The following is a 26970-nucleotide window of genomic DNA, read 5'->3' on the forward strand; positions in this document are numbered from 1 at the left end:
CCCACACAAACCCGGCCTCCTCCCTCCTCTGGATCTGTGTTTATGGGGACAACCCCAGGAACAACAGGTTTTCCCTTGTTTTTAGGACACACAGAGCCACCCCATGCAAACATCTGCCAGGACTCAGTCATGCCTGGGCAGTCTGAGAAGGAGCCAGGTCCTGGCCACCTACCAGCCTCTGCTGCTCGAGAAGGTAATTCGCCTCCTCCCGCTCCCTCCGGTACTGGTCCTCCAGTTCCTGGAGCCTGGGAGGAATGGGGAAGGAGAGGATGACCAACCTGGAGGTGGATACACAACTCCCCATTGCCCCAGCCCCCATGTCCTCACCGCTGCTCCATCTCCTGCTTCATGTCAATGCCCTGCTTCTCCAGCAGCTCTCTTTGGGCAAAAGCCCAGTCCACGGGCTCAGCAGGGGTCTCGGCGCATGGGGTCCGCTCCCGCTCTTGCCGAGCCTGCTCAGGGTGGTTGAAGCGGAATACATGGCTCTTCCCCATGATGATGCGGTTTCCTACATGGATGCACGTGGGATGGGGGGAAAGGGCGTGGGTTTAATGTGGGACAACCTGCAGGGCACCCGTGGGTTAGAGGGAGGTGGGTTAGAGCAGCACTGGCATGCTGACTCCGGGGACCCACCTGAGCGCAGGATGCTGGGCTCCGTCACCTTTTTGCCATTCACATAGGTGTCGGCGCCTTCACAGGGCTCTAGTGTCACTATTACTGCAGAGACGGCGGGAGGGGGAGAGAGGCAGTGAAGGTAAGGTGAAAGCAACAGGATAAATCCTGCATCTCCCGCTCCGCTGCTCCTGCAGCCTCGGAAAGGGAGAGCTGCCCCAGCCAGCACCCCAGGCACAGAGTGGGGGGACACTGGGGTACCCACTGGCAGCACCCACACCCTGGGCAATCAATGGGCCTCAGCCAACCTCATGTTAATCAGAGCAGTCCCAAGGACTAAAAGCAGCTGGAGACTGGACATGAGAGAAGATCGGAGCCTCCAGCACACATCTGCAGCCTCCCCAGGCTCATCTCCCAAAGCCCTTTCACCCCCAGGTTCCTGCTGGTTTGTGGGATGGGCTCTGCTCTGCATCTTGGGTGGGGGAACCATCTATGGTCTGCTCTTCCCTCCTGCCCTGATCCCCCTGGCTTGCCTCACCACGGCATCTTCCACATGCCATGCACGAGCTTCCCTCCCAGATAGGTGAGGGCTGTAGCTCGCTCTGGAAGCACGAAGAGTCCACAGCCTTGCAGGAGAGCTCCACTAGCCTGAGGAGGGCAGGACCGACAGCTGGGGGCAGCTGCTGGGGACATGCAGAGGGAGTAGGGTCCCCGGGGAGGTGAAGCCCCTCCAGACAAGGAATACCTTCACCACCGGTTTTGGTGTTGCTGCGGAAAAGGCAGTGCTCTTCCTTAATGAAGTGCCCACTGAGAACGATGTCCTGCCTCTTCTCTGCATCTTCCCGGCCAACCCTGCTGGGAGGAAACCCAGCTCAATCCTTCCTCAGAGCAGCCCCTCCCTGGGCCTCCCCCCTCAAAACCATCCTTGGGGCTGACAGGAGCAGCCCTTGGTGCACAGCAGGACCAACATCCCTAACAAGATTGCCAGGCAAATACATTTTTCCCACGCGGCTATGGCACTTTGGGGACACCCTGTGAACGGTGCCCGGCCGAGGGACAGCTGTCACCCCACTGCCCACCCAGGCAAATCAGGCACTGAGATACGGGCTAGGCTCCCACCACTCCGCAGGACCTGGCCCTCACCTTGTTATCCCGTCCTTGATGTAGTAGAGAAGACACTCGGACATGAGCGGGTCCTCGTTCAGGTTGACCAAGTGGGGTGTCTGGGAGAGACAAACAAGTAGTCACCCCGGTGCACCCCATCTACCCAGGCGCTGAGGGATGCTCCGGAGGGAGGTGGGAACTCAGCAGCACTTCAGGCTTCCCCCTGCATGGGCTCTCCTGCCCTCTGTAGCTCCAGGACAACATGCCCAGGCAGGTACTTTTCAAAGGGACTGCAGAGAACCGAGCAGCCGGGATGAGCATGACCTGCCCCCACATGCCTCGGTGCTTTCCTCCTCCCCCAGCTGCCTTTGAAAATTTGTGTTGCAAACAGGCCCAACACAGAGCCAAGCACTTCCGACGGGGAGTCTCTGATATGGCCTAGTGTCTCCTGGGGCAGGACCCTGCTCGCCTACGCTGCATGTCCATGGGCCCTTGCCTCACCATAGCCCCCAGCTCTGCTGAGGCAGAGACACATCCCATCCAGCAGCTGGTTTAGGATGAGAGGAACTAAAAGTGCTCGTTTTCTTCCACTGACAGTACAAGTAAAGATGAAGCACCTAAGAGAGCAGGACCCAGACCAGAGGTTCGACCAAAAGTAGTGGAGACCTGAAGCTGTATCTCCAGGCTGAATTTCACTCCCTGGTCTCCTTCCTAACAGTTCCATCCTATCCCTTTCTTTCCCTGGCTCACAAACCACTTTGTTCTTGACTAGAAGGAAGTTTCTCCCCCAGCCACAGACCTCTCCGGCTGCAGCTAGCTTATCTCACCCCATTGCAAGCTGTTGTGATTGCACCTTCAGGCAACAGGCAAAGTCCCAGAAGTATCAGTAGGTGAAGTTCTGAGTTTCCCAGAAATAAGAATAGAGACCGTAAGAAACATCTTATTAGTCCACTGACACCTGTCATGCAGAGGTTTCCCCATCACGACAGTGCTATGAGTCCTGGCTAATAGAAGAGGCTCACTCCAAATAGTGCAGGAGAGCTGGAGGTCAAGGGAAACACAGGCTCTTCTCCATGATGGCTGGCAGGAATAAGTTGGCCATAACATTTAACCTCAGGCCCCTCTAGGCAGACATGTAGCCCCAGGGTCTGAGACTCCTTCAGCTTGCAGTTTTCCTCCAGATTTGCAAGGCTGGCTAGTAGAAGGCAGATGCTCTACCTTCCACTGAGCTCCTTGGAGACATAACCACCCCAGTGATGGCATACAGCACAACAAAGTCCTGCCCTGCTTTGCCCTTAACGAAATGGGGTTTTGCATGCTATTGACGCTAAGTTTCCTCGCCAGCCACTGGAGAAGTCAGAGGCGTTTCTAGCCGCCAGATAGCTGAAGAGCAAGGAGGCACTAAGACCACCACAGCAATGCCCCACCTCCAAGACTAACCTGCTTCAGGGAATAAACCCCCACGCTTTCTACACAAAGGTCTGGGGTCATAACAGGCAGCAGCTGAGACAAGAATGAGAAACAAAGACGATGGTGTAGAAAGTTGTCCTAAGAGCCATGCCAAGGCATGCAAGGGGAATGTCCTGAAGCCTCCATCACCAAACGTCACCACCTCAGCTGGGGACACCACACATCTACTAAGATGTTTGGCCAAGGCAACCAGCATCAGCTGCCAGGGCAGCTCTCACAGCATCCCTTGGCATGGCGGGAGAGCCGAGCAAGTGCGCCCTGATCCTACCCACATGTGTCTGGACCTTGGCAGCCTGTGCTGCTCTGTGGGCTTCACGGGGTTGGGGCTGTAACCTGGACATCACTACTGCGATGGCTATACAGACAAGCAAGGAGCAACAATGTGCTGTAACTGGTGCTTGGCAGGGTTCACTGGCAAACAAACTCTTTGGGGCACAGCCAGTATTTTCTTAGAAAATACTTTCCAGGATGCTACAAGCAATAAAGAGTATGGAATGCTTCCACACCCATATTTCTCAGTGAGGCCTTGCTGGTTTCAGGGGCAGCAATTTCAAATACCCCAAAGTATAGATTTTTATAAGCTGGCACTGAAGTCCAACACAGTGATCGTCAACGAAGCCCCACCTGAATGGGGACAGCATCCAGGCAATGGGGGCTGGATGTTTAGCCATGTGTTTCTACTGACATTGATACCCAGCAGGGTCAACACTGGGATTTCCCCCATAGGCTTCAGAGCTAAGAAAAGGCTAGTGAAATATTTGGGGCTGGCCAGCAGCTACAGGGCAGGTCGGAAGGGAGCTGCGGGGGTACAAACCAACCCTCATTTGCCAGGAAGAAGAGAATAAGATGATCCTACCTTTTTAGGAGAGAAAACACCCAAGGTGCCTCCGTCCTCCCTCATGGCTACCCCCATTTCGGCCAGCAACGCTTCCCTGAAGGAGCAAGGGAAAGAAGTCTGTCAAAGCCCTATGAGCCCCTGGAGCCGGCACTAGACAAGCCCAGGATGGGACCTGAGCCCACAGGTTTGCCCCACGAATCACAGCCGTAGGACTTGCTTCAGCTCTGTCCATGCCTCAGGAGGGTTTCTCAGAGCAGACCACATCCATGCAGGCTAACGTGGTGGGCACTGAGGTGCCTGGGGGACAGCCAAGGTATGGCTGGACAGTCAAATTGCCTGGCTGCCCCCAGGAACTGAACTGCTGTAGACAAAGTGCAGAGGAGGGGAGATGCCTAGGGAACCCCACCCCACCCCATCCCGTCCCATCCCACCCCAACCCACCCACCTCTCCATCCGGATTGCTTCTGTCCTCCGCAGCTTCTCCTCCCACGTCTCGTTCAGCTCCGCAATTATCTTCTCCGTTTCCTGGCGAGCAGGGGGTTAGCACATACTACGGGCAGCAGACCTGCCCACTCTGCTAGGCTCTGCCCAGCATGCCGCAGCGGGACACTGGTCCCAGTTTCAGGATGGTTTAAACGAGCCACAGCAGCATTTCACCCATGTCTTTCCATCATTCCCGTCTTCAAAGAGCGAGGCACGAAGACCAGCCTCTCCATCCCCTTGCTGCCAGCCCGCTCCTCCTCCATGCTGAGCCAGGAGTGCCCATCCCGCAGGGCAAAGGCAGCAGTCACCCCGTGGGGAGGATGGCAGCACCAGGTGGACCCTACCACGCCAAACCCTCTCCCGTCCGGCAGTCCAGAGCACTGGGCAGCTCTGGGTCCATCTGCTCTGCAAGAGTGCACCCAAGCATCACCTCCCATGAGCATCACCCATAATGGGTCTCCAGAAAATACCAAACCCCCTTCACAAGCCTCAGTGCAAGAGCGTTGACCTGAGCCCTCCATCCTGCCACGCACTGGCCTCTTACCTTGAGCCTTTCGATTGCCTCTTCACTGCCTGGAGCAAACATGATGCGCTCGTGGAGGCTGGTGACGGAGGCAGCGCGGCTGGACAAGGCCGACAGTGAGGAAGAGGGGCTGATCCCAGCGATGGCGTTGGTCACTGTGGAGAGATTGTCATGGCGGTGACTCAGCTCTGCCCGTCTAGCATCATTATTGTTCTCAAAGTCGGACACATCTATGGCAGGGAAGGAGGGATGGGCCAGGGAAAGACACACAGACAGGAAGAGAGAGAGAAAGAGAAAGATAGAGACAAGAAAAGCTGTTGGAAAAAAAAAAGAGTGGCTGGGTGCATCGAGAAGAAAGCCAGGAATTACAAGGAAAAGGAACTGGCGACAGCACAGTGGCGCAGGCAGCAGCAGGGCAAGGGCACACGCATCTCTCCCCCAGCCCAGGCAGGCCCCTAGGAGCACGGGGCTGTTTTGGGAAGCAGCTGTGGGAGTAGCCCTGGAGCCTTCCTGGGCTCCCAGGGATGCTTTTTTGCAACGTCAGATCCTGCAGCCATCAAGTCTGGGATCAACTGTCCTCTCCAAGACCGTGCCGCTGCCCCTGTCAGCCTCCCCCACAGACACAGTCCAGCTAGTTTTCCCTGCCCAGCTGCCCCAGATTAGCTGGATCTGGGGGCAGAGAATGAGAAGGGAAGGGGAGGAGAGGTGGTGGCCCTCCACCCTACAAAGGGGTTGGGGGGGACAGAGCAGGAGGAGCCATGGGATCCCCTGGCTGGCAGAGCCCAAGCCCCTGGCCCACTGGAGCAGCACCTTGGCCAGGCAGCCAGAGAGAGAGGCAAAGTGAGGACAGGGTGGCAACACGCCAATTGCAGGCAGCGGCGTTTGCCTGCCAGCACCCTGAGCATCAGCTACCACCACACCCCATGGCAAAGGGACCCAGGTATCAGAGATGCTCCTCCAGCCCCGAGAAGTTGCAGGGGCTCAGTGCACTGTGCCAGAGGCAGGCAGGGCACAGGTTAGTGGGTGCAGCATTAGTCACTCATCTCCATCAGCCTGCGTCTGGGGTAGCCAAGCCTGGAGGGGACGGGCCAGGTCCCCGTCTCCTCAGCGGACTCGCCACAGCCTGTTTGCACTGCCTGGCCCAGAGGGAATGAGGCAATAGTGCTTATCCACAGCCAAAAACCTCCTGGCTGTCACCACATACCCCTCCATCAGGAGAGCACCATGCCAGCCCACCCAAGCACTGTGCCGGGCTCCAGTCCCACCAAACCCCAGCACTAGCAGAAGCAGCAGCAGCAGCAGGAGCGACAGGAAACATCGTGACAGCATGGAGGAAGGAATCCCCGTGGGGATCAGGCCCTCAGCACAGCAGAGGGGGAGGACACTGGTTTCTCCAAGTGCTATCCCAAGCCCAGGTGCTAACCACGACTCTGCCACTGTCCCCTTTGACAGCTCCCTGGGGACTGCCAGCCTGTGGGCAAGTGCCTCTCCATCAGCTCGGGCCAGCTATGGGAGCCCTTCCCCATGCTGCACAGGTGCCCCTGGGCGCAGCCTACACCTCCCAAAAGCCGTGAAGCAACAGAGAGTACCAGTGATGGGGAATACACACATTTGGATCCTCCCGCAGCAGGATGGGCTAAGAGAGAGAAAGAGGGCAGGGAGCAGGGGTAAGACAGAGAGAACAGAACAAGTGTGGGTTCATCTCAGTAGGATTTCCAACAGCACACGGAGGAGAGGCCACGAGCGGGTGCAGCCCCAGGAACATCTTCCTGGCACCTCTGCCGGGCGCAGGATGCTGAAGACGGGAGGTGGAGGGGGAGAAGGGGAGGTCTGCTGGGTGTAAAGCAGCTCCTCCTGCTTACGGGAGTGGGCTGGGGGTTGTGAATACATGTGCAGGGGCTTGCCGGAGGTGTCCCAACCACGCTTTGGCAGCGTGATGCTGCCATGTGGCTGGCAGAGCAGGATGCAGGGCAGCTGTGGGGATGCCAGCCCTGCAGGCAGGGGGGACTCCAGCCCACCTCTGCCTGGAGCTGCTGCCAGAGAGCACCATGCGGTACCTACTGTCAATGATGTCCCCAAGGCCCTGGGCGTAGAGAAGGTCACGCAGGCGTGCCACCTCGTCCTTCAGCTCCCGGATGAGCTTGTTGTTGGGGTCCTCATTGATGACAGCATTGCAGCGGATCTGCTTGGCACGGTCAGCGTACCTAGGGAAGGGCAGAGCCCTGAGCAGTGGTGCGGGGGACAAACCCCTAGCTGCTGGGCAAGCGGGAGTGCCACTGAGCCCCTCCAGCAAGCAATCCTTTGGAGGATCCCAGCGCCAGGACAATCCTTTGGCCTTTTGTCTGAGGTTGCGGGGTCCCCTCACAGCACCCTCCCAGCCAGGGTTGCCTCAGAGGTGAGGAGAGCGTGTGGCAGTGCCTGGGTTTCAGAGACCGCCCCTGCCCTTGCCCGCTGCAGAGGGATGAGGGTACTTCTTCCTACCTGAGGGTGCTGAGGGTCTCGTCATAGTTGATGTCGGCAGGACTGAGAGCAGCGACCATGGCCGTCCTGGAGTTGCCCCCTGCCCGGAGAGATTCACTTGCATCAGGGAGACGCTGGTCCCCATGCTAGCCATCACCCTCTGCTCGGTGGCTGTGCCCATTGCTGAGCCCGTACATCCCACCCATGTCCTCACCCAGGTTCTCCCGCAGCAGCCAGGTCAGCACGGAGTCTCGGTAGGGGATGAAATCCGTCTTCTTCTTCTTTTTGTTCTGGGGGAGAGTGGAGGGAAGGGCTATCAGGCTGCCTGCTCGCTTCAAAGGGAAAGTGACAGCTAGTCCTCAGCCATGGGGACTCTGAGGAGGATGGCTCTGCCTGGCCACCGTGACCTCAGGCAGCTCTGCTCAGCTCCACAGGTCCTGCCCGTGAAATGCCCTGCCTGGGCTGGGCCGGGTGTTTTAATGTCAGGTACCGAAAGCCATAGGGCGAGGAGGGTGATGAGGATGCTGAGGGCTCTGCCAGCCCCCAGGAGAAGTGTGGCTTTGGTCTGGGCAGAGCCTCACCCCCAAAGCACCCTGTGACCCACCCCCACCCACGTGTGCTAAAAAACAACCTCCCCTTCCCCAGCCTGGCCAGGGCACCTACCTTGTTCGGCCCCGAATCCTGCAAAGAAAGTGGAGAGACTGTTTAAGTGAGCTACTCCCCTCCTCAGCGCCCACCACAGCTCCCCGTCCCCCAAGCAGAGAGTGTCAGGCGCAGGTCCCCATGGAGATGGCAGCCTCACCAGCCCAGCTCATCCCAGCCCCGGGGACAGCTTGGGATGTATCTGCCCGTCCCTTGGAGCCAGGATGCTCCATCCCTCAGAGCTGAGCCCATCCCTGCTGAGCTGAGCCCATTCCCCCACAGTGCCGCTGCCCGTATGCACTCTGGCTACCTACCATTTCAGCCAGGGCAGAGATTACTTTCCCCAGCGTGGTCAAGGACTTGTTGATGTTTGCTCCTTCCTGGTGGAGAGAGGAAAAGCCCAGATGCTCAGGCCCCATTTCAGAGTGGCACTAAAGCCCGGTGCACCAGGAGGATGGGGAAGTCCCAGTACAGGGTGGGAAAAGAGCAGCTGGTCTTACTGAGTAACCAGCACCTCCCAGCTGGGACTCATGGGCCCTGGTGGAACTGGCACCAGGCAGCTTTCAAACAAAACCCCGTCAAGGATTTTGGCAGTGTAGTGGGCAAGGAACCAGGCAAGGAAAGATGTCACAGCTGGGGATGAGGGGGCAGGATGTGGCGTCCCCACCAGCAGAAGGGAACCTCACACCAGCTCTCACCTTTAGTCTTGTGCCCTTCGCGCCAGTGGAGTCGGCTCGCTCGCTCCCCGCCAGGTCCACCAAGCTGATTTTGCTGACCTGCAGGCAGAGATGAGGCTGTCAGCTCCGGCAGGCACAGCAAACCAGGCGCTGGCACGGAGCCGAAGAGGAAGCAAAGACCTCTTGCAAGGTGACACTGCTTTGAAGGCAGAGGTGGGCTCTGTGGGGTCATCCTTGCCGAGATTTCGCCAGGAGCAGGGCTAACATCCTTGCAGGCAGGCACCAGCTGCCAAATATCCTGTCCAGGGGCCAGTCCTTCGAGGGACTGTGAGCCCAGCATGTGCCTGGGACTTATCTCCACCCTGTTTCAACCCCCCATCAGGCCGCACCATCTCGTCCCAAGTGCTGTCAATAGCACATGAAGCCCTTCCCGGGTCCATGCGCGTTCCCGCGAGTCGCCCAGGCTCTGCTCTCACCTTCTCAGTGGTGATGTCCGTCTCGGCATCATGCCGCTTCTGCGTGAAGATGATGTTGAACACGGCGTGGGAGCGGCTGCTGGTCTCATTCATGTTGGTGGCAGCCACTGTGCTGCAGGGAGAGGAGGACAAGGAGGTATGACACTCTGCAGAAGACACTGGAGCGGATGGTGCTGGGGCCAGGGCTCATTTCAGGGCAGGGTACATGGTAGGAAGGCAAGCCTGGAGGACAGGAGAGGACTCTGGGAGGAGACATGCAAAAGTCCAGGCTTTCTCTCGCTGGCTCCAGGGCATTTTGAGAGCAGGAAGGAGGTAAGGTGAAAATAAGTGGAGGGTACCCAACACTCAGACAGGAGGGGACTGCCACCTCCAGAGCAGCCAGAACAGCAAAGCAAGGAAGTTAAGCAGGACCTTCTGCTCTCCAAATCCTGGCCATGTCCTGCTCCCCCAACTCACCGGGCCTTGTTCCCAGAGTCCATGAGGTCCTGGATGTCATTGTAGGAGGTCACGGCCAGTTTGGAAAGGTCCTCAACATATGGGCCCATAAGGGGATGTTCCCTCACTCGCAGGTTCCCCTTGTTCTTGGGGTTCAGGAGGTCCCTCACACGCTCACAGTATATCTCCATGTAGCTCACCTAGAGCAGAGGGCACAGGCAGGGCTAGCGGCCGGCAGGACGTGGACACTCAGTGCTTAAGCAGAATCAGGCCTTGCCCACCCACCCCACACCCAGGGACAGGATCCCCCAAAGAGGGGTCTGCACACTGGCATGGCTTGCAGAGCCGGGTGGGAGGCTGGAGCTGGACTAGGCAGTCAATGGGTTGCTTACCTCCACAGAGTAGGACATGTTGTCGTTCGTCGTGTCGTTGATGCGGGAGAAGAGGTCCTCGCACAGCTGTGGAGAGAAGAGCCAGGCTGCTCAGCCCCCCACCAGAAGGATGCTCCTGCCCGCGGTGCCCAGGCCAGAGGGGTTTCTACCTTCTCACCCCAAAAAACAGAGCCCCTGAGTGCTGGGACGGCTCCTGAGAAGCTGGCAGAACCGTCCCCTGCTGACATGGGGGGCTCAGCATCCCCAGAGCCCCCTCCGTGCTCTGCTGTGCCAGCACGCAGCAGCTCTTGGCAAGCACAGCCAGCAGGGGCCTGGCGCTTGGACTACTGCTCACAAATACCAGCCTTGTGTGGCCAGACCGTAATTCTTCTGGTCTCGGAGGACTCCGGTGTGACCCTCCTTGTCCTCTGCCCTCTGGCAGAGCTGTGCTGGCTCACTGCTGCAGCAGGGCTGCAGTAGACCTTGGCAAAGCCTGGCCCCACTCCCACCCTGATCCTCTCTTCCCTCCCTGCTCCGCTTTTCCTTTGGGCATCCCGCTGGGACCAGGGGAACATGCAACTTTTCACTAGGCAGTACCTGCGGGATGATGCCTTGCTGGTCCTTCTCTTGCTTCCCCATCATGGTGTAGGATTTTCCAGCACCCGTCTGCCCGTAGGCAAAGATGCAGACATTATAGCCTTCGAAGGCGTGTTGCAACATCTCCTCACCAATGTCCCGGTACACTTGCTTCTGAGAGGCATAGTTGATGTCTGCAGGCTGCAGAGAGGAGGGGAACAAGGAGAAATTTGGCAAGGAAGTCCTCCTGCCTCTCCCCAGCCCAGCCCAGTGCTCCAGGTGGGCTCAGGCCTCCCGCCACTTACCGTGGTGTGGGACCAGTAGGAATAGTCAAAGCTGAAGCTTTTTGGCGTCTCTTTGGGCTGCTTTGGGTTCAGGATAGCTAGGAAAACAAAAAGATGGGAACATGAGGCCACACAGCCACCTGTGGTATCCCTGCCACACACATCCCACTCATGAGGGGAGAAGGGTGATGGGGTTCAGTCCAAATCAGTCCTGGAAAGCAGGACTGGGACCTCCAGCTCCACAGATGGGTCCAGAGTCCCCAGAACCCAACAGTCCCAGCTGGTGGGTGCCACAGCTGGCAGAGCCTGCACCAGCCCAGGGAGCAGGGCAGAGCCTTACCCAAACAACCTGCTGGGCATGGTGCGGGGACACGGCCCCTTCCCTCGGGCTCCTTCCTGCTTCGGGACCTGCGCATGGGAGCCCAGCACTGGCACCAGCACGGGAGGATCACAGCCTTCCTTCACCCCACAGCTGGGGGGGCCATGCCCAAAGCCACACGTGTTGGCGCTGTGGGGTGGGAGCAGCTGCAGCCCCATCGGGGATCCCCCAGGACCCCTCTGGCTCCTGCCTCTCCTCCCCTGCGCTTTCTTTTGGGTACCCAGCCCCAGCAGGGTGATTAATGCCTCATGTTACACTGCCAGCGGAAACAAGAGCCGGCTTTTTCCCATCCCCTGGTGAAAAGGATGTTGCCATGGAAATTGGAGACTGCATCGCTTCTCTTCCTCACTCGCTGCTTTTTTTTCCCCCTGTAGAGCATTTACGATCAGTTTTTTTCTGAAAAAACAGATGCGTCAGAAGAAACCCAAACTGGCAGGGTAATCACGAGATCCAGCCATCAGCCATGTTAGGCGACATTGAAACGACCTTGCAGGCTGGCACAGTGCAGCTCCCGTGCCCATAGTCCCCAGCTGCTCCCTGCCACCACCAGGGACAAGGAGGCCATACAGCACCAAGGCCAACGGAGCTCCCTCCATCCCTCCATCACAGTGCCAACCTGCCCTGCCCTGGGGCTGGCACTTGGCCAGGGCTCACGCCCGTTCAGGATTCAAGCTGGGACCTTCCCAAGCAGCCCCAGGCATGGCTCAGCCTGCTCCCCGTGAGGTCAGATGCCCCAGTGCGTGGTGTTACAGATATGGATGCTCTCTGCTCCAAATTCCTCCTCCATTGCCATGACAGATTCTCCCCCTGGAGGCATTCACTGCTTCTGGCCTGAGACCCATCCATCCCTGCCCGCAAAGGCAGCAAGGCGGTGGAGGCTGGGAAGCAGGGTCAGGATCCAGCCCTGATCACGAAACTGCAGCTCGGTGCTGTTCAGATGCCCCTCGCTGTGGGTGGAACGCAGGTCCCTGCTGAGATCCAGACTGAAATGGCACTAGGCCTTTCTGGGCAGTGCGGGCAGCCACGGGGGCTGCCCATCCCTGCCGGTGCCTGGTTGGTGTGTTGAGGGTGTGTGAGTGGACATTGCAAAGAGAAGCTGGTGCGGAGGCCATGCAAAAAGTCAGGTGGAACATCTCTGATGGCTCCTGGGCTTCACCTGGCAGCTCCGCCATGCCACCTGAACCCCCAGCTCTCGGCTCAGGTCTGTCTCTGCCCTGCGGAGGTGATCCTTGCCAGAGCGAACAGGAGCATTACCCCCAAAAAAATTAGTCCATTGGGGGCAAAAGCAAGAGCGGGCAGGATGGAGCCACACAAGGCAGCTGTTCTACATCCCAGTGCCAGCCCACGCTGGGCACGAGGAGGAGGAGCCGCCGGGGACGGCACCGAGCAGCTCTGGGCATCCCAGTTGCAGCTACCCAGCTGGCCTGGCAGGCTGGAGACCAGGACACAGGAGAGAAGGGAGCACACTGAGAGCAGTGGGTCTCCCATCCCTGAGCTGAAGCGCTTTCCCCATGCCCCTTTCATTCCCGTTCATTTGCCCTTGCACGACTGGATGCTGCTGGTGGATTTTTTCCTCTCCTGTGACCAGATATCCCAGGGCTTTTGCAAAGCTGCTGCAAAAAGATTCGTGCTCTGACCAAAGGAGATTAAAAAGGGACGGGGGGGCAGAAGACAGACATACAGGCAAAAGGGGGAGGAGGAAAACATCTGGAGATGACCCTCGTCTTCACCCTGAAGAACCAGCGGCATGGCAGAGTGTAGCAAGTGGGCAAGCACCGAGTAGGATAAAACCCAAGACCCACAGGAGAGAACATAATCGCCACATCTTAAAGCCCGCGGAGGCATGGCTCCAGCTGGAGAATATTAATGGTCTTGTGGGATGAAAGCCAAGATCCCTTCCTCAACATCCTGGCGGGAGCTGCCAGGAGAGGGGCTGGGGGTGTTGGTGCCTGGGCCAGTCCCGGCAGTTGTGTGGAGGCAGGGACACCACGGGAACAAAGCGGCAGTGTTGGTGGGCAAGCAGGCAGCCACGGCAGAGAGCCAAGGGGGTGGCAGCTGTAAGTTTGGGGGGAAAAGGATGGCAGAGAAGGGCTGACCCCTTCCCGCCCCGCCCCTGATGCCCCTCACGGGGCTTAATGAATTAGGCAGAAGAACAACCTCCCCCACGCCAGTACGTGCAGGGACGTCTGCAAATAATCCCAGAAAGGGGGAAACTTGCTCTTACCCCTCCAAACACATTTATTTTTGGCTTCTCTGCGAGGAGCCGAGGGGCTGAGATAGTTCCGTGCTGCGGGGAAGGCAGCCGGCACTACCGGCATCCTCCTGCCTTCCCCCAGCCGGCAGGAGAAGCAGGAACCAGAGCTCCCCCTGCCTCGGTGCCTGCCACCCGGCCAAGGGGATTAGCCGACAATTTGTCCATTCATGGAGAAAAACCTCGCTGTCAGCAAAGGGCTGGCCAGGGCACTGCCCCTGCCCACAGCCCTGCCAGCCCCCCCCCCCCCCGTTGCGGGCAGGGGGACAAGGGGCGTGCAGCATGGCCTGGGGGGGTTGCAGATAGCAGAGCTGGTGGCAGCAGAATGGGCATGGGCAGATCACTCTGAGCAAACACAGCTGTGGCAGAGGTGTGGGATGCCCAATGCTTTTGACCGGGCCTGGGGCGTGGCAGGTCCCCCCCTACCCCTCAGGGCCAGAAGGGACATCTCCCCTGCCTGCACCCAGGTCCGGGCACACATGCAGCTCCTGCTGGGTCAGAAAGGCTTCCTTGCTGTGAGGGGAGCAGCTCTGCACCCCAGGCAGACAGAGCATCCCTGCGCAACCGGGCAGGGAGAGCACCCCTGGGACACCAGAGACCAGCAGACACTGCCCCATGGATCCCCGCATTCCTGCTCCCCAGGTCTAGGGTAAGCGGGGGACCCAGCGGGGTCACAGAGCCGCCCTGCACCCTTGGGTGCCCTCCTCTCCCTCCTGCCGGGGTTGTCATGGCCACCCAGCAGCACACGCCAGGAGGGTGGCTGGTACTGGTGTTTCACCCACCATCACCAGTGACGCAGGAAGCCCCGGCCAGGCAGGCAGGGAGGGAGGGAGTTATTTTAGATGCTGTCCCATCTGGAGGGTTCCAGAGCCAAAGAGGAGAGATTCAGACACCTTTCGCACCCCGTACTTCCAGCAGCTGTTATTTAAAGAGGGGCAAATGCCAGACAGGCTCCGGATGGGACAGTTGGCCCCAAGCCCCCATGCTACATCCCCCTTCCCCAAGCACACCATTCCCTTGGCAAATCCCGCTCCCACCCCTCCATCCTGCTGGTGTTGCGGCTCCAAGCCCCGCAGAAGCAGGTATGGGTCCCAGCATGCCGCAGTGCACGGTAGCCGGACAGGCAATCCCATCAGGAGCCACTTGCTGGCCGGTGCATGGTTTCCATGCTTTGGCAGGCAATCGCGGGCTGGGCACCCTCGGCCCCACATCCGCCACTGGCGTTTTCAGGCTTTTCTGATTCTTCCCCCCCTTCGCCTGCCAGGGGATGCTGCCCCGTTCAGTACCACTGAAATCAAAAGGCTCGGTGCAACATAGATCCCACCACTGCCATTTCAACAGCAGGACTGCATTTCCCTGTGGGAAAGGTGACATCACCCCTTAATTCCCTCCTCCAGACGACGCCAGGTGCTACAGGCATCCGCAGCAAAGATCCCAGCAGTCCAGTGTCCACTGCTGCAGCTGGACCATATGCACTTCTTCCCATGCAGCACCCAAAGGCTTCCCGAGTCCCTCTCCCCCCAGCATTGGCACTCACTGGTGGTGCTTCCCGACATCTGGATAATGCATTTAGATTCCCGGCTCATCTCCCGGGAGTTGAAGGGCCGGACACGCACCGCCACCTTCACAGATGCTCCCGCCATTGTGCCAGCCGGAGGTAGGTCCTGCTAGCAGGGAGCAGTGGCTGTCCTGCAAGGATGAAAGAAAAGGGGGTTAGGAAAGCTCGCATCCCAATCCCCATCTCACAGCCATGATGGAAAAATGAACAGAAAGCCTGTGCAACGAAACCTCCCAGGAATGCTAGTTTGCCTCTGCCTGAAAGGTGACATTTTGTTTCATCCCTCAATCTGCCTGCGTTTTGCCTCTCCCACCTCCCCTTTGTATCTCGGGTCAGGACCCCCTGCTCGGTCCCAGGGGACATTCCTGCCCTTACCCCATGGCAGCACCCAGAGTGTCCATCACCCTGTGGCATCACTTGGTGCATGCCCACAGCAGGGGACGGGGCTACGTAGGCACTGTCAGCATCAGTGTGACCCCTGAGGAGCAGTTTTTCCATCCCAGGGTGCCAACGGCACTGAGCAGGTAGCCCATCTCTTGCAAGCAAGCCCACAACTCCCTGCCCATCACCCAAGCCTCCTTCTTCCACTCCAGCCCCAGCAGAGCAGGCAAGCAGGACCGGGTGGAGGGGGGGGAGAAAAGCGATGGCATTCATTGTCAAGAAAGGAGGCGGTTGTTGAACACAACCGCTGGTATTTGCCTCTCATTCAGCTCCCAGCAAAAGCAGAAGCACAGCGTCAGCAGGAGCAGCACCAGCCAGCAAGCTGGTAGCGATCGCACTGAGCTGAAGCTCCCAGCTCACAATAATTTTCCCACTCCTTTTGCTAATAAATTACTAATCATAAACCTCACAAGACGAAATGAACCACTCTCTAACATCTCCCAGAGCAGCTGCTCATCCCAGCATTGATGTCCGGGCTCTCTGCAGCCAGTCCCATCTTCCCCAAGCCCCAGTTAAGCCTCACTAGTGTTAACCAGAAAAGGATGCTGGGGTCCTTTCCTTGACCACTGGGTCCTTCAGGATCAGCCCCGTAAGAATCCATTCCTGCCTTCTAACATCCATCCCCTCTCCTGCCCACCCCTGCTCCCTGGCTCCCCATGCTGAGCCTGCCAGTGGAAGAGGAGCTCAGCACCCTGCAGCATGGGCAGGCACCGGCTCCTCCAGCATCCCTGCCTGTGGGATTCCTGCCTGTGGGAATCCTGCAAGGGTGTTTGCAAATGCTTTTTGAGCCTGGTCTTTCCAGTGGGGTGCTTGCTCTGGGATGAAGGAGATCAGGAGCGAGCAATGGTACAGCTCTGGTTATGCGGACCATGACCCAAAGGAAGTGGAGCAGTAAGGACGGGTCCTCAACACAAGATGGGTTTTCCCACGGTGGAAGTGAAAAAACACAGCTGAATTTGTGGAAAAGGAGAAAAAAAAAGAAGAAAAAAATAAATCCACAGAATGGAAAGTGTCCCAAGAGAAGGGGATGGCTTTAAAACTAACAGGTTTGACAGCTCTGGTTTCATTTCCAAAGGAGGTGGGAGGAAAACCAACGTATGCTATGCTCTGCCCAAAGGTAGGTATATTCATGGCGCAGTGGAAAAATTTGCAGCCACAAAGTGTTATAAGCTCAGCACTGTCTTTCAAAAACATTTCACCTGTTTTAAAAGCGAGCCTGCATCCCCAACAGCAAAAGGAAGAAAAATCTCCTGTTAGAGTTCCCAAACCCTCCTCTCACTGCCCCGCTGGGACAGCTCCAATGCTCCCACTGCGCTCAGCCAGCAATCGCACCTTTAAATCCCACCAGCTCCAGAGTTCAAGAATTTGGTCTCAGGCTTTCTTGAGTGCAGATTATTTTAAGCGGGCATTTAACACCACCACTGAGTCCTTGAACCGGCGAGCAGGCTGCCACACACCAACAGGCCTCTGCCTTCCCCACTCTACTGCTTTCTCAGATGGGGGAGAAAGGAAAAATTAAGCAGAACTCCTGGCCAAAGAGGAACAAAAAAGTTGGTTTTCCCATGAAATGATGGAATATATTCCTGGGTGGAAGGACTGCATCCTCATGAGGCCATCGGCTCAAGGGGCTCCACCGTGTGGCAGGGCTGGCACTCAGGGAAGATGGATCCGTTGCTGGGCTAAACTGCACTGCACCTGACAACTGCCCATGTCAAACACTTTCCTCTCCTCCTCCACAGCTGGGACAGCTTTCTTCCCCCTACTTTGCAGTCTCTCCAGCTCCCAGGGCTGCGAAGAGGTGGGTCACAGCCCTGGGCTCCTGCCTTGCAGCACAGCCCTCAGCAAGAGCCACCGGCACCAGAACAGTACACCTATCCACAACCCTACCAGCCCCAGGACCGACCGCTGCCCGCCACAGGCAGCTTCAGACCCTGCCCTTGTTCCCTCCCGCCCCTGTGCCATTCCCATGACAGCCCCCTCCAGCACTATCACTTTCCGCGAAGAAGCTCTGGTTTCTCTTTTGCCCCACTTTTCCGGGCACCTCGTCTTGCTGCATGCCCTCCATCGGTGGCTGCTCGCCCTCCTCTGCCAGGAGTGCCGCTCAGCCCCACACCAGGGCCCCCCTAAGCCCACCCTCACTGGCCATGAGAAGCCCCCTCCTCGCCAGCAGAACCTTTTCTCTCTTCCTGCCATCCCAATGCCTACATCCCGGCGTACTCCCAGCAAGCCATCTGGCTCGCCTAGCCCAGCAGCGCGAGCTCCTCTCCCTGCTGGTATTCCCTGCTGCAGAGCCACAAGCTCGGCTCCATTTTCTGTCTCCATCCATTTCCTTCAGCTTCCTTGGCCGGCAACACACCGCTTCCCTCCTGCTCCTCTGCAGCTCTATAGTACCATCTCTGCCACAGTGGTGCAAGGACCCCAGGCAGCGCCATGCCCCCTTGGGGAGTGCCAGCAGCCCCCTGCTCAGCTCCTTCCCGAGCCTCCTCTCCTTCCCCCAACTCTTATCTTCCCGGCTCAGCCATGGGGAGGAATTCAGCCTGCAGCCCGCATAACATGGCAGCACCACCAGCCACGGGCCAGCACCAGCATCACTGGCCACAGACGCTCAGCATCCCACAGAGAGAGGGGACACACTGCAGCAGGCAGGCTGGGGACATGCAGGGCAGGGGCAGGCAGCCTCCCCCAGGGCAGGCGGGTGGCTCAAGCCCAGCCAGCTCGCTCTGCCTGGGGACAGTCAGCCACTGCCTGCTTAATCTGCTATCGAAAGAAATTCAATAAGCCGCTATCAGCCTTTCGCTGGGAGCAGGCCAGCACCACGGCCCCACTCCTTGCTCCCTCCCCACCTCCTCCTAGGGCCACGCCACGCACAAGGGGGACAGCAGAGTACCCAGGGCCATGGTGCCAGGGGGCACATCTGGACCTGTCCCCCAACTCTGCAGGGCATCTCTTCACCCCCATCCTGCACAGCCTGCTTGCACTCTGCCCATCCCTACCAGCACACCCGCCAGCTCTCAGTGATGAGTGAAAGGCCTAGAGAGCGATGATTAACTGGATCAGCTAGGATTAATTGGGCAGAGATTAGCTAACAAGAGCTCTCTTAAGTCTGAGGGCTACTGATTGGCAGCCCTCCTGCAACCACTGAGAGGTGACCAGTGGATGGGGAGCATTGTCCCCAGGTGCCACCTGCAGTGAACTCTTCCCCTAAGGATGCTGTGGGGACATGCTGTGCTGTCTGTCCCCTGGGTGCTGCAAGACACCGGGGTTCGAGTGATGATAATGCTGGTTGGCACAGCCAGGATGCCCCATTCCCTGCACCCAGCACAGGGCAGGGGCTGCCTCGCCAGGGCCGCAGGCAGCTCTGGCAGATGACGAGCTGCCTGCGCCAAGGGAAATCCAAGGCAAGTTTCTCCTTTTGTCTGCACACATCCCCACATCACCTCGGTGGCGAGAGCGGATGCCCCATCTGGCTGCGCCTCCTGAGCCACAATGCTCTCAGCTGCCAACGGGCTTTGTTTTAATGAGCCCTTCCCCTGCACCCCTCGTTGGGGCCCCCCAGCTCCATCTGGGACCGTGGGACACTGGCCCTCCCTCTGGGGACAACGAGGACAGTGGGGGACCCTGGGTGCAGCTGGCCCGGATGACGCAGCACCATCGGCACCTGCCAGCTGGGCCCGGCAGCTGCTCCCCACTCACCTCCCACCCCGCACAGGGCAAAGAGCCATGACAGTGCAGTTTTCCCCGGAGCGGCACCCGCGGGTGGGGAAGCAGCTCAGAGGGCAGCCCAGGGCAGGTGCCCCCCAACCCCAGCTGAAATCCAGCCCCCTGCTTCCCCAGTGCCATCATGGGCACCCTGCCCTGTGCCTCCTCGCCTCCCGCCCACCCCAATGGGGGGGACAGCTTCAGGGCAGTGTTTTCAGTTCCCTGAGAATTTAAACGCAGATTAAATTTGCAGGTAGCAAATCTAAGGCTGTGGATGAGGGGGTTTGCTCGCCGCCAGCCAGCTCCCCATCCCAGCTGCAAAAGTGAGTCAGTCACCTTGCGCTCCATCGCCCATTCCCTCCATCATCTCTTCCACATGCTAAAACCCACAGTGGGGAAAAGCCACACAGAAAAGGCAGTGAGCGCCAGTGGGTTACCAGCATGGGTGGGCACAGAGAGGGGTGGGCAGCCGCAGGTCAGGGAGAACACCAGGTCCTGACACCCTTGGGGTTTGGGGGCTGCAGCTCTGGCCACATGCAGGGAGGCAGGGGGGTGGTGGCGGCATCTGTACCAGTGCCAGCTGCCACCTCCCTGACAAAATGGACGTCAGCGGCAGCGTGTGGGGATGGTAGAGCCCACCACACCCCTGGCTGTACCCCGGGGGAGGTCTGCTGACCATGCCACCAAGGCCACCTGCTGAGGGCTGCTCCAGGCACTGGGGCATGGAAGGATGGCTGTGGGGTGGCAGGGGAGATGCTCGGCTGGTTCCTTGTCGTCCCCGAGCCCTGCACCTCAGGTGCAGGGACCTGAGCAGGCAGTAGATCCTCACGCACAGGGGGTCTGCAGGGTCCAGGGAAGGGGATGCTGCCCCATGGGGGGGAAGGAGGAGGAGGAGGAAGAGGCAGAGGAGGAAGACAATGGGGCAGGTGCAGGGCTGCTCCCTGGGAGCCAGGGTGGCCAAGCGCAGGGCTCTGCACTAGCTCCCTCCTCCAGCCAGAAGCCATTGGCGCTACCCTGCAGTGACATGGCGGCCCTCGCCCAGCTGCCCCCAAGCCCAAGGTCAGCAGCAGCAGCTCATCCTTGTGGGGCAAGCAAGAGCCTCAGCTTTGCAGTGCCTTCACCAGCCACCCCCCTGGGCAAGAGCCCCAGCCGGGGCGCCCACTGCCCCCTCCAGCACCATCATTGACTCTGAAGTGCAATGATGATGGGGCAAGATGGCTCAGCTTCATGTCCAGAGCCACCTGCTCCAGAGGGGAGAGCGGAAGTGGCTCTGGGGTAATTTTTACCATGTGCTTGCTCCCACGGGCTGCGGGGACGGCATCCTCCCCCTCCCCACCCCTGGCTGGTGCTGGGGCCGCAGAGGCGTCGTTCCGTCCCCAGGAAGGCCGCCCCCGCCGGGATCCTTCTCGAAGCCGGGGCGGCACCCGCCGGCTGCCGCGCTGGGGACCCGCGGGCAGCCCCCGCCCGGCCTCCCTCCCCCGCGCTTCGGGGGACCCCGCAAAATGGCCGCTGGCCGCAGCCCCCCGCCCCGCCGGGCCCCCGGGAGGGCGCGTCCCGTTCTCCCCGCCACGCCTCGCCCCCGCCGGGGCCGAGAGGGGCGGCACCGCCATACCGGGGTAGCCCGGGGCCCCCCCTCGGCCAGCGCTCGGGGACCGCGCCCGCGCTGCCGCAGCTCCGCCCGGGCGCGGCGGGGCTGCTCCGTCCCGCATGGTGCAGTCCGCCCCTACCTGTGCCCGTGCCTGTGCCCGTGCCCGTGCCCGTGCCCGTGCCCGTGCCCGTGCCCGGTTCGGCGGGGCGCAGCGCTCAGCCGCGGGCGGGGGGCGCCAGCATGAGGCCGAGCCGCGCGATGCGGTGCGGTGCGGTGCGATGCGGTGCGGTGCGGTGTGGTGCCGGTGCCGGTAGCCCCGCCCCTGCGGTCCCCGCCCGCCCCGCCCCGCGCGCTGGTTGGCCGCTGCCGCCTGGGAGAAAGGGGGAACGGGGAGGGCGCGAGTCGGGGATGGAGCGGTGACGTCAGCGCATCTCCCCCACCCCCGCTCAGCGCTGCGGAACCGCCGCAAGGGCGCGGGGAGGGGCGGGGCCCCCTGCGTCACCCGGCAACCATCGCCTGGCAACCATCGCCCGGCAACCGTCGCCCGGCAACCCCCCCATCCCCGGCTCCCCCGGGCGGGGTACTCCGGCCCGGCCGGCACGCTGCCCCGGGGAGCGCTGCCCCCTCCAGGGCTTCCCACCGGCCCCCGGGCCCCCCTCCCGCCCCGGCCCCGGCCCTGGCCCCCAGCGGCCCCGGCTGTCAGCATCCACGTCCGGTGCAGAGCTTCTTCATCCCTCCGGCCTGATAAGCCCACCGCCTCGCAGCCCCCGGGGTGGCACGGCCGGCTCCCTGTCCATCTGCGCTGGGGAATTTAGACCCAGCATGGAAAGAAGATTACACCTTCGCCACCAGCTGTTTCCAGCAGCACATCCTCCCTCGCCCCTCCACACCAACCACGGAGGCCACATGTCCCCTCCCTGCCCCAGCCTTTCTCCAAGTCTTCCCGGAGGACAGGCAGCAGAGAGGTCTTCATCCACCTATCTGCCACAGCGGTGGTGGGTCTCCACAGGGTCTCTCCTGCCGGTGTTTTAGGGACTGAGCATTTTGGTGATGCTGCAAGCATCCAGCAGCAATCCCAGTGGCAGGGAGTCCCCTCAGCTGGAGGAGCACATGTCTGGGGCATAGGATGAGGGCCTGGCTCAGGACGTCTCAGGACATCAGGACTTCTGGTCCTCACTTTGGTAGATGATGACAGGGCAGCAGTCCCCAGGCTAACTGTGGTTTCTGTCATCCATGCAGTGTCAGCCACACCAGCTCCCAGCTCCTCTCAGAGACGATCATCCAGCTGCCCGGGCAGAAGTGCTCTCACCTAGCATCGTGCCAGCCCCACATACCTGCCCCAAATTCCTTCAGCACCAGCCACCGGTGCCAGCTTTGCCGGGGGGGACTTTCCACCCCATAACTGTCATCCCCAGCCCAAAGCTTTGCTCACTGAGTGGCTCCTCTGGCCAGGGACCCACTCCTGGACCTGCCAGGAGCCAGCAGCAGGCAGCTGGTTTACATTTCAGAGTACGGATGACAGAGAACATGCTGGAGGATGGGCATGATACAATGGACCATGGGTACACGTGGCAGGTGACAGGCACAGCATACTGAACAGGCACACGTGGCCTGTGGCATCATCAGGACATGCTGTGATGCCCACAAGCCAGGCTGACCCCACAGAGCACAGCTCGCTGCAGCAGGGACTGCAGCCGTGTCCCACCCCATGGCTCTGCCCTTGTGCAAACCATCCCGATGGCCACTCCTCCAGGCCACTGTCACTCAGCCGGGCATTCTTCTGCAAGGCAGGTCCTTGGTCGGGGAGACCTGGCCAACAAAGCTTTGTGCTGCTGGAGGAGTTGTGACCATGGCGCCTGTTCTGGGCCAGTCCCAGTCCAACCATCCCATGGCACAGGACCTGTGTGCCCAGGAGCAGGGTTCCCACCTGCTGGGATGGTGTTGGGAACCATCAACCACAGTGTCCTGGGGGCTGTGGGGACAGGTTTTGCGTGGGTGCTTGCCCGTCCTAGAGGCTGGCGTGCCTGGGGAGCAACCTCCGAGCACTAGCAAGAGGGGACCCCCCTAAAATGAGGTGGCTGAGACAGCAGGAATGGTGCTGGTGGCACATTAACTGGACAAGGAGGAGGCCAGGGGCAGAGTCCGGGCCAGCAGGAGGAGCACCAAGCCCCGGGGTCAGGGTCCACAGGGACACTGGACACTGCTGGTTTGGGATGCACTACGCTGTGGTGTTGGGTGCTGCACAGGCAGCCTCCACTGCTCCAATCCTCCGGGCTCGGCTCCTGGGGATGGCAAGACGTGCCATGACCACCAGCCTGCTCCGTGTCCCCCCGCCGCAGGGGCTGCTCCGGCCCCTGGCCGTGCCAGAGAGGCTGCTGCTTGGACCGGGGCCCAGCAACGTGCCCCCCCGCATCCTGGCTGCAGGCGGCCAGCAGCTCCTGGGCCACATGCACCCCGAGGTGCTGCAGGTGAGCTGCCCCAGCCCAGCCTTCCTTCCCTCCCCTCCCTTGCCCCCCACGAGGGGGTGTGGGACAGCTCAACTGGGGCAAGGGAGGCAACAGCAGTGCCAGTCGGTCCCCTGCCACCACAGGTGATGGATGAGATCAAGGCGGGCATCCAGTACGCCTTCCAGACGCAGAACCAGCTGACCCTGGCCATCAGCGGCACTGGCCACTGTGCCATGGAGGCTGCCCTCCTCAACCTCCTGGAGCATGGTGACACCGCACTGGTGGCCATCAGCGGCATCTGGGGACAACGCGCTGCCGACATCGCCAGGAGGTTGGGTACGCTGGGGACAGCCAAACGGCACCGGCAGGGCTCAGGGAACTGGGCTTGTGGGCAGGATGCCAGAACGTGACCCATGGCTTGCTGTCCCCATCCCAGCAGCAGTGGCCAGTGACATGGCTTCTGCAGCCAGAGAGTGCTCCAGCTTTTTCTAGGGTGATGTCCCTCCACTTACGGTGGTTTATGGCTTTTCCACTGGGCAAATCCGTGGGAGGCCAGACCCTGGCAGGCAGCCACACGCCTGGTTCATGCATGACCGATTCCCTTGCGGAGCAGTGGCTGCCCAATGGGAGGCATGCCCAAACCTCACTCTCCCTCTGCCCAAATCCCTCCCAGGATCCAATGTCCATGAGCTGCTGAAGCCCCCGGGCGAGTACTTTGCTCCATGGGACATCGAGGAGGTGAGTGCCAGCTGTGGTGTGGGGCGGCAGGTGGGCCGGCTTGGCCCCAGGGGCGGTCACCTTCCCCTCTGTTTCATGCAGGGCCTGGTGCAGCACAAGCCCTCAGTGCTCTTCATTACCCACGGCGAGTCCTCCACAGGGGTTCTGCAGCCACTGGAGGGGCTGGGCGAGTTGTGCCACCGGTCAGTGCATGGCGGGCACCTACGGGGGCAAGCAGCACCCCAAGGTCACCATCAGGGATTTCCCGGGCTCTCCTCTGGCTCTGTTGTGCTGGAAGTTGCTGGTGCCAGTGAGACATGCAGCCTCGGGGGGACTGGGATGCCAGGGCTGCAGGCAGAGGGGTGGCAAGAGGAGGTGGCAGGGACACCAGGCTGAGCTCTGTCCTCCCACAGGCATGGCTGCCTGTTGCTCGTGGATGCGGTGGCATCACTTGGGGGAGCCCCCATCTTCATGGACCAGCAGGGTAAGAGCCACAGTGCCATCACAGGCACCCAGGGGACAAGGGAGGGAGGGCAGTGGGATCAGCCCCACCGCATGCATTTTGGGCTAGCAGCACTACAAACTGGTCCAGCTGCAGCCAGAGAGCCTGTTCCCCTCGGGGGACCATCAGTGCCAGGGTGTCCCCCAAAGCAGGCCAAACACAAGCAGGACCTGCAGCGTGTGCCACCCTGTGCTTCACCTACCACTTGAAGCTGGGTTGGGGTGGCTCAGCATGTCCCTGCTGGGAGCCCCCAGTCTCTAAGGAGCTGCTTCCCCTCTCGGGCAGAGATCGACGTCCTATACTCGGGGTCTCAGAAAGTCCTCAATGCCCCCCCTGGCAGCGCCCCCATCTCATTCAGCGAGCGAGCCAGGTAAGGGCAGCCCTGTCCCACCATGGGGAAAAGCGATGGGGCTGGGGGAAGGCTGTCACCCCCCCCGGCTTTGCCAGCCATCCTCTCCAGCCCTGCTCTGGAAAGTGCACCCAGCAGCAGCTCTGCAGGGTCAGAGCCCAGCCTGTCCCTGGGTGGCGATGGAGCCAAACTCTGCACTCACTTTGGGGGGGCCCTCCCGCAGGACTGACCCCACCCCAGAGCTGGGGGGGTCAAGGTCCAGCTCCTCCCTAGCACTCTGCTTCACCAGGGAGAAGATGCTGAGGAGGAAGACAAAGCCCCCGTCTTTCTACCTGGACATGGGCTGGCTGGCAAACTACTGGGGCTGTGACGGAGAGCCACGAAGGTGAGGGCAGGCTGTACTGGGACAGATGGCTGCAGCTGTTCCACCTGCAGCCTTCACTCCAGCTTGAGGGCTGCCTGCCCTGCAGGACGCAGGCCCTGTCTCCCCATCACCCTGCCCACTGGTCGCAAAGCAGCCCTCGGGTATTTGCATCCCCTCTGCGCTGGGTGCAGAGGAGGGAGGATGCCGCGCCCTGGTTCCCCGCCACCTCGAGCTGGCGTACTGCTCTGCTGCAGGCTGGGCCAAACCTGCCCCTTGGGTTTTGCAGGTACCATCACACAGCACCGATCAACAGCTTCTTCAGCCTGCGGGAAGGCTTGGCCATGCTGGTGGAGCTGGTGAGTGGTGCTGGGCAGGCAAGGAGGCACTGGCAGTACTGGTGGGGTTTGAGGGAGCAGTGGGTGCCAGGATCTTCTCCCTCCTCTCTGCCCACAGGGTCTGGAGAGCTCATGGGAACGCCACCGGGCCAACTGCGCCCAGCTTTGCCAGGGGCTGCATGACCTGGGACTTGAGCTCTTCGTGAAGGAGGAGGTGGGTGAGGGACAAGCCCACCACCAGGGGCAGGGGCAGTGTGAGGACATGGCCCTGCACAGCTGGAGACGTGCCTGGGCAGCTTTTGATGCTGGAGAACCCCCCTCAGCAATGCTCTCTCCTGGCAGGCTGCCGGGCTCACCAGGGGACAGGGCCATGGCCAGGAGCTGCAGATTTAACCCAGTTTCTCTCTTCCCCAGAAGGCGAGACTTCCCACCATTACCACTGTAAGGGTGCCTGAGGGCTACGACTGGAAGGAGATCACAGCCTTTCTCATGGACAATCATGCCATCGAGATTGCCGGGGGCCTGGGCCCCTCGGTAGGCAAGGTGGGCAGCGCCCTCCCCTCCCTCTGCCCATGGCTAGGCACTGAACCCAGCTGCAGCCACATCCATCAGTAGTGCACCCCACGATTAACTGGTGCTGTCTGGCTGCAAACAGCAAACACATAGCTGGATGCATCCCATCGCCTGCAGCAACACGTAGCGGCTCCTAACCACACACAATTGCTGTGCATAATTGAATAACCATGCACGTAATTAGCAGGTTGACACGCCTTTAGAGAAAACATGTTATATAGGGAGTTGTGCACATGCACTCACACCCAGCCACGCGCATGGCCATTCCTTGCATGTCCCCTGCTCCGCGCGGGAGCCTGTGCTCTGCCAGCAGCTGCTCTGGTCACAGGGAGATGGTGCCGGGGCATGGCTGCAAAGGTGAACGCTGCAGGGAGATGCTCGCCCTTCTCCTCCTAGGTCCTGCGAATTGGCCTCATGGGCTGTAACTCGACCAGCGGCAATGTGGACTGTGTGCTTCGTGCCCTGCGAGATGCCCTCGGGTGCTGCCGCCGCAGCAGGCTGTGAGCACCCCTGCAAAGGGGGAGGCTGGACTAGGCGGCGCAGCACTCCCCCCCATGCCCGGCTGCAAGCAGCTGGCAGGCAGAGGTGCTCCACTGTCTCCCCAGGGAGCTGGCAGAAAATGTTCCAACACCCAGCAACCCAAGCCAGAGCAGGAGGGAGAAGCTGGAAGAGCAGGGGACGTGGAGGTGAGGGCTGCAGCTCAGCAGATGTGGGACATGGCTCAAAACCCCTTCTCCCAGTTCCCTGCACAGGGTCGCTCCTCACCCTGATGGGATGGCCTGGCCCCCCAGCTACTCCCCTTCCCCTGGCCCCAGG

General features: G+C 60.4%; 2 protein-coding genes across 7 annotated transcripts in view; one reads left to right on the forward strand and one right to left on the reverse strand.

The window, feature by feature from the left end:
• KIF1A (kinesin family member 1A) overlaps nucleotides 1-21176 on the reverse strand; it is a 42043-nt gene extending 20867 nt beyond the window's left edge. For 3 of the 6 annotated variants that reach the window (XM_072868415.1, XM_072868413.1, XM_072868417.1), the window contains exons 1-21: nucleotides 21007-21176; nucleotides 15119-15270; nucleotides 10973-11049; nucleotides 10689-10868; nucleotides 10113-10178; nucleotides 9742-9920; nucleotides 9286-9397; nucleotides 8831-8908; nucleotides 8447-8512; nucleotides 8154-8171; nucleotides 7705-7780; nucleotides 7512-7590; nucleotides 7092-7234; nucleotides 5052-5185; nucleotides 4470-4549; nucleotides 4043-4118; nucleotides 1756-1835; nucleotides 1358-1464; nucleotides 634-717; nucleotides 328-508; nucleotides 173-245 (exon numbers count right to left, since the gene is read on the reverse strand). In XM_072868415.1, the coding sequence (XP_072724516.1) occupies nucleotides 173-245; nucleotides 328-508; nucleotides 634-717; nucleotides 1358-1464; nucleotides 1756-1835; nucleotides 4043-4118; nucleotides 4470-4549; nucleotides 5052-5185; nucleotides 7092-7234; nucleotides 7512-7590; nucleotides 7705-7780; nucleotides 8154-8171; nucleotides 8447-8512; nucleotides 8831-8908; nucleotides 9286-9397; nucleotides 9742-9920; nucleotides 10113-10178; nucleotides 10689-10868; nucleotides 10973-11049; nucleotides 15119-15224 (1995 nt within the window). In that variant the 5' untranslated portion in view covers nucleotides 15225-15270; nucleotides 21007-21176. Of the gene's footprint in view, nucleotides 1-172; nucleotides 246-327; nucleotides 509-633; nucleotides 718-1357; nucleotides 1468-1755; nucleotides 1836-4042; nucleotides 4119-4469; nucleotides 4550-5051; nucleotides 5186-7091; nucleotides 7235-7511; nucleotides 7591-7704; nucleotides 7781-8153; nucleotides 8172-8446; nucleotides 8513-8830; nucleotides 8909-9285; nucleotides 9398-9741; nucleotides 9921-10112; nucleotides 10179-10688; nucleotides 10869-10972; nucleotides 11050-15118; nucleotides 15271-21006 lie in introns of all 6 variants that reach the window. The other 3 variants (XM_072868414.1, XM_072868416.1, XM_072868412.1) reach the window with 1 other exon arrangement.
• A 1760-nt stretch (nucleotides 21177-22936) lies between these two features.
• AGXT (alanine--glyoxylate aminotransferase) lies at nucleotides 22937-26658 on the forward strand. Its single transcript, XM_072867338.1, has 11 exons — nucleotides 22937-23335; nucleotides 23458-23650; nucleotides 23988-24052; nucleotides 24134-24234; nucleotides 24445-24515; nucleotides 24819-24903; nucleotides 25172-25267; nucleotides 25533-25602; nucleotides 25700-25795; nucleotides 25996-26124; nucleotides 26551-26658. Exons 1-11 carry the CDS (start codon nucleotides 22937-22939, stop codon nucleotides 26656-26658), a joined length of 1413 nt encoding a protein of 470 aa, XP_072723439.1.
• Nucleotides 26659-26970: the final 312 nt, after the last annotated feature.

This window comes from Ciconia boyciana, chromosome 7 (genome assembly GCF_034638445.1).
Source record: "Ciconia boyciana chromosome 7, ASM3463844v1, whole genome shotgun sequence".
NCBI lineage: Eukaryota > Metazoa > Chordata > Aves > Ciconiiformes > Ciconiidae > Ciconia > Ciconia boyciana.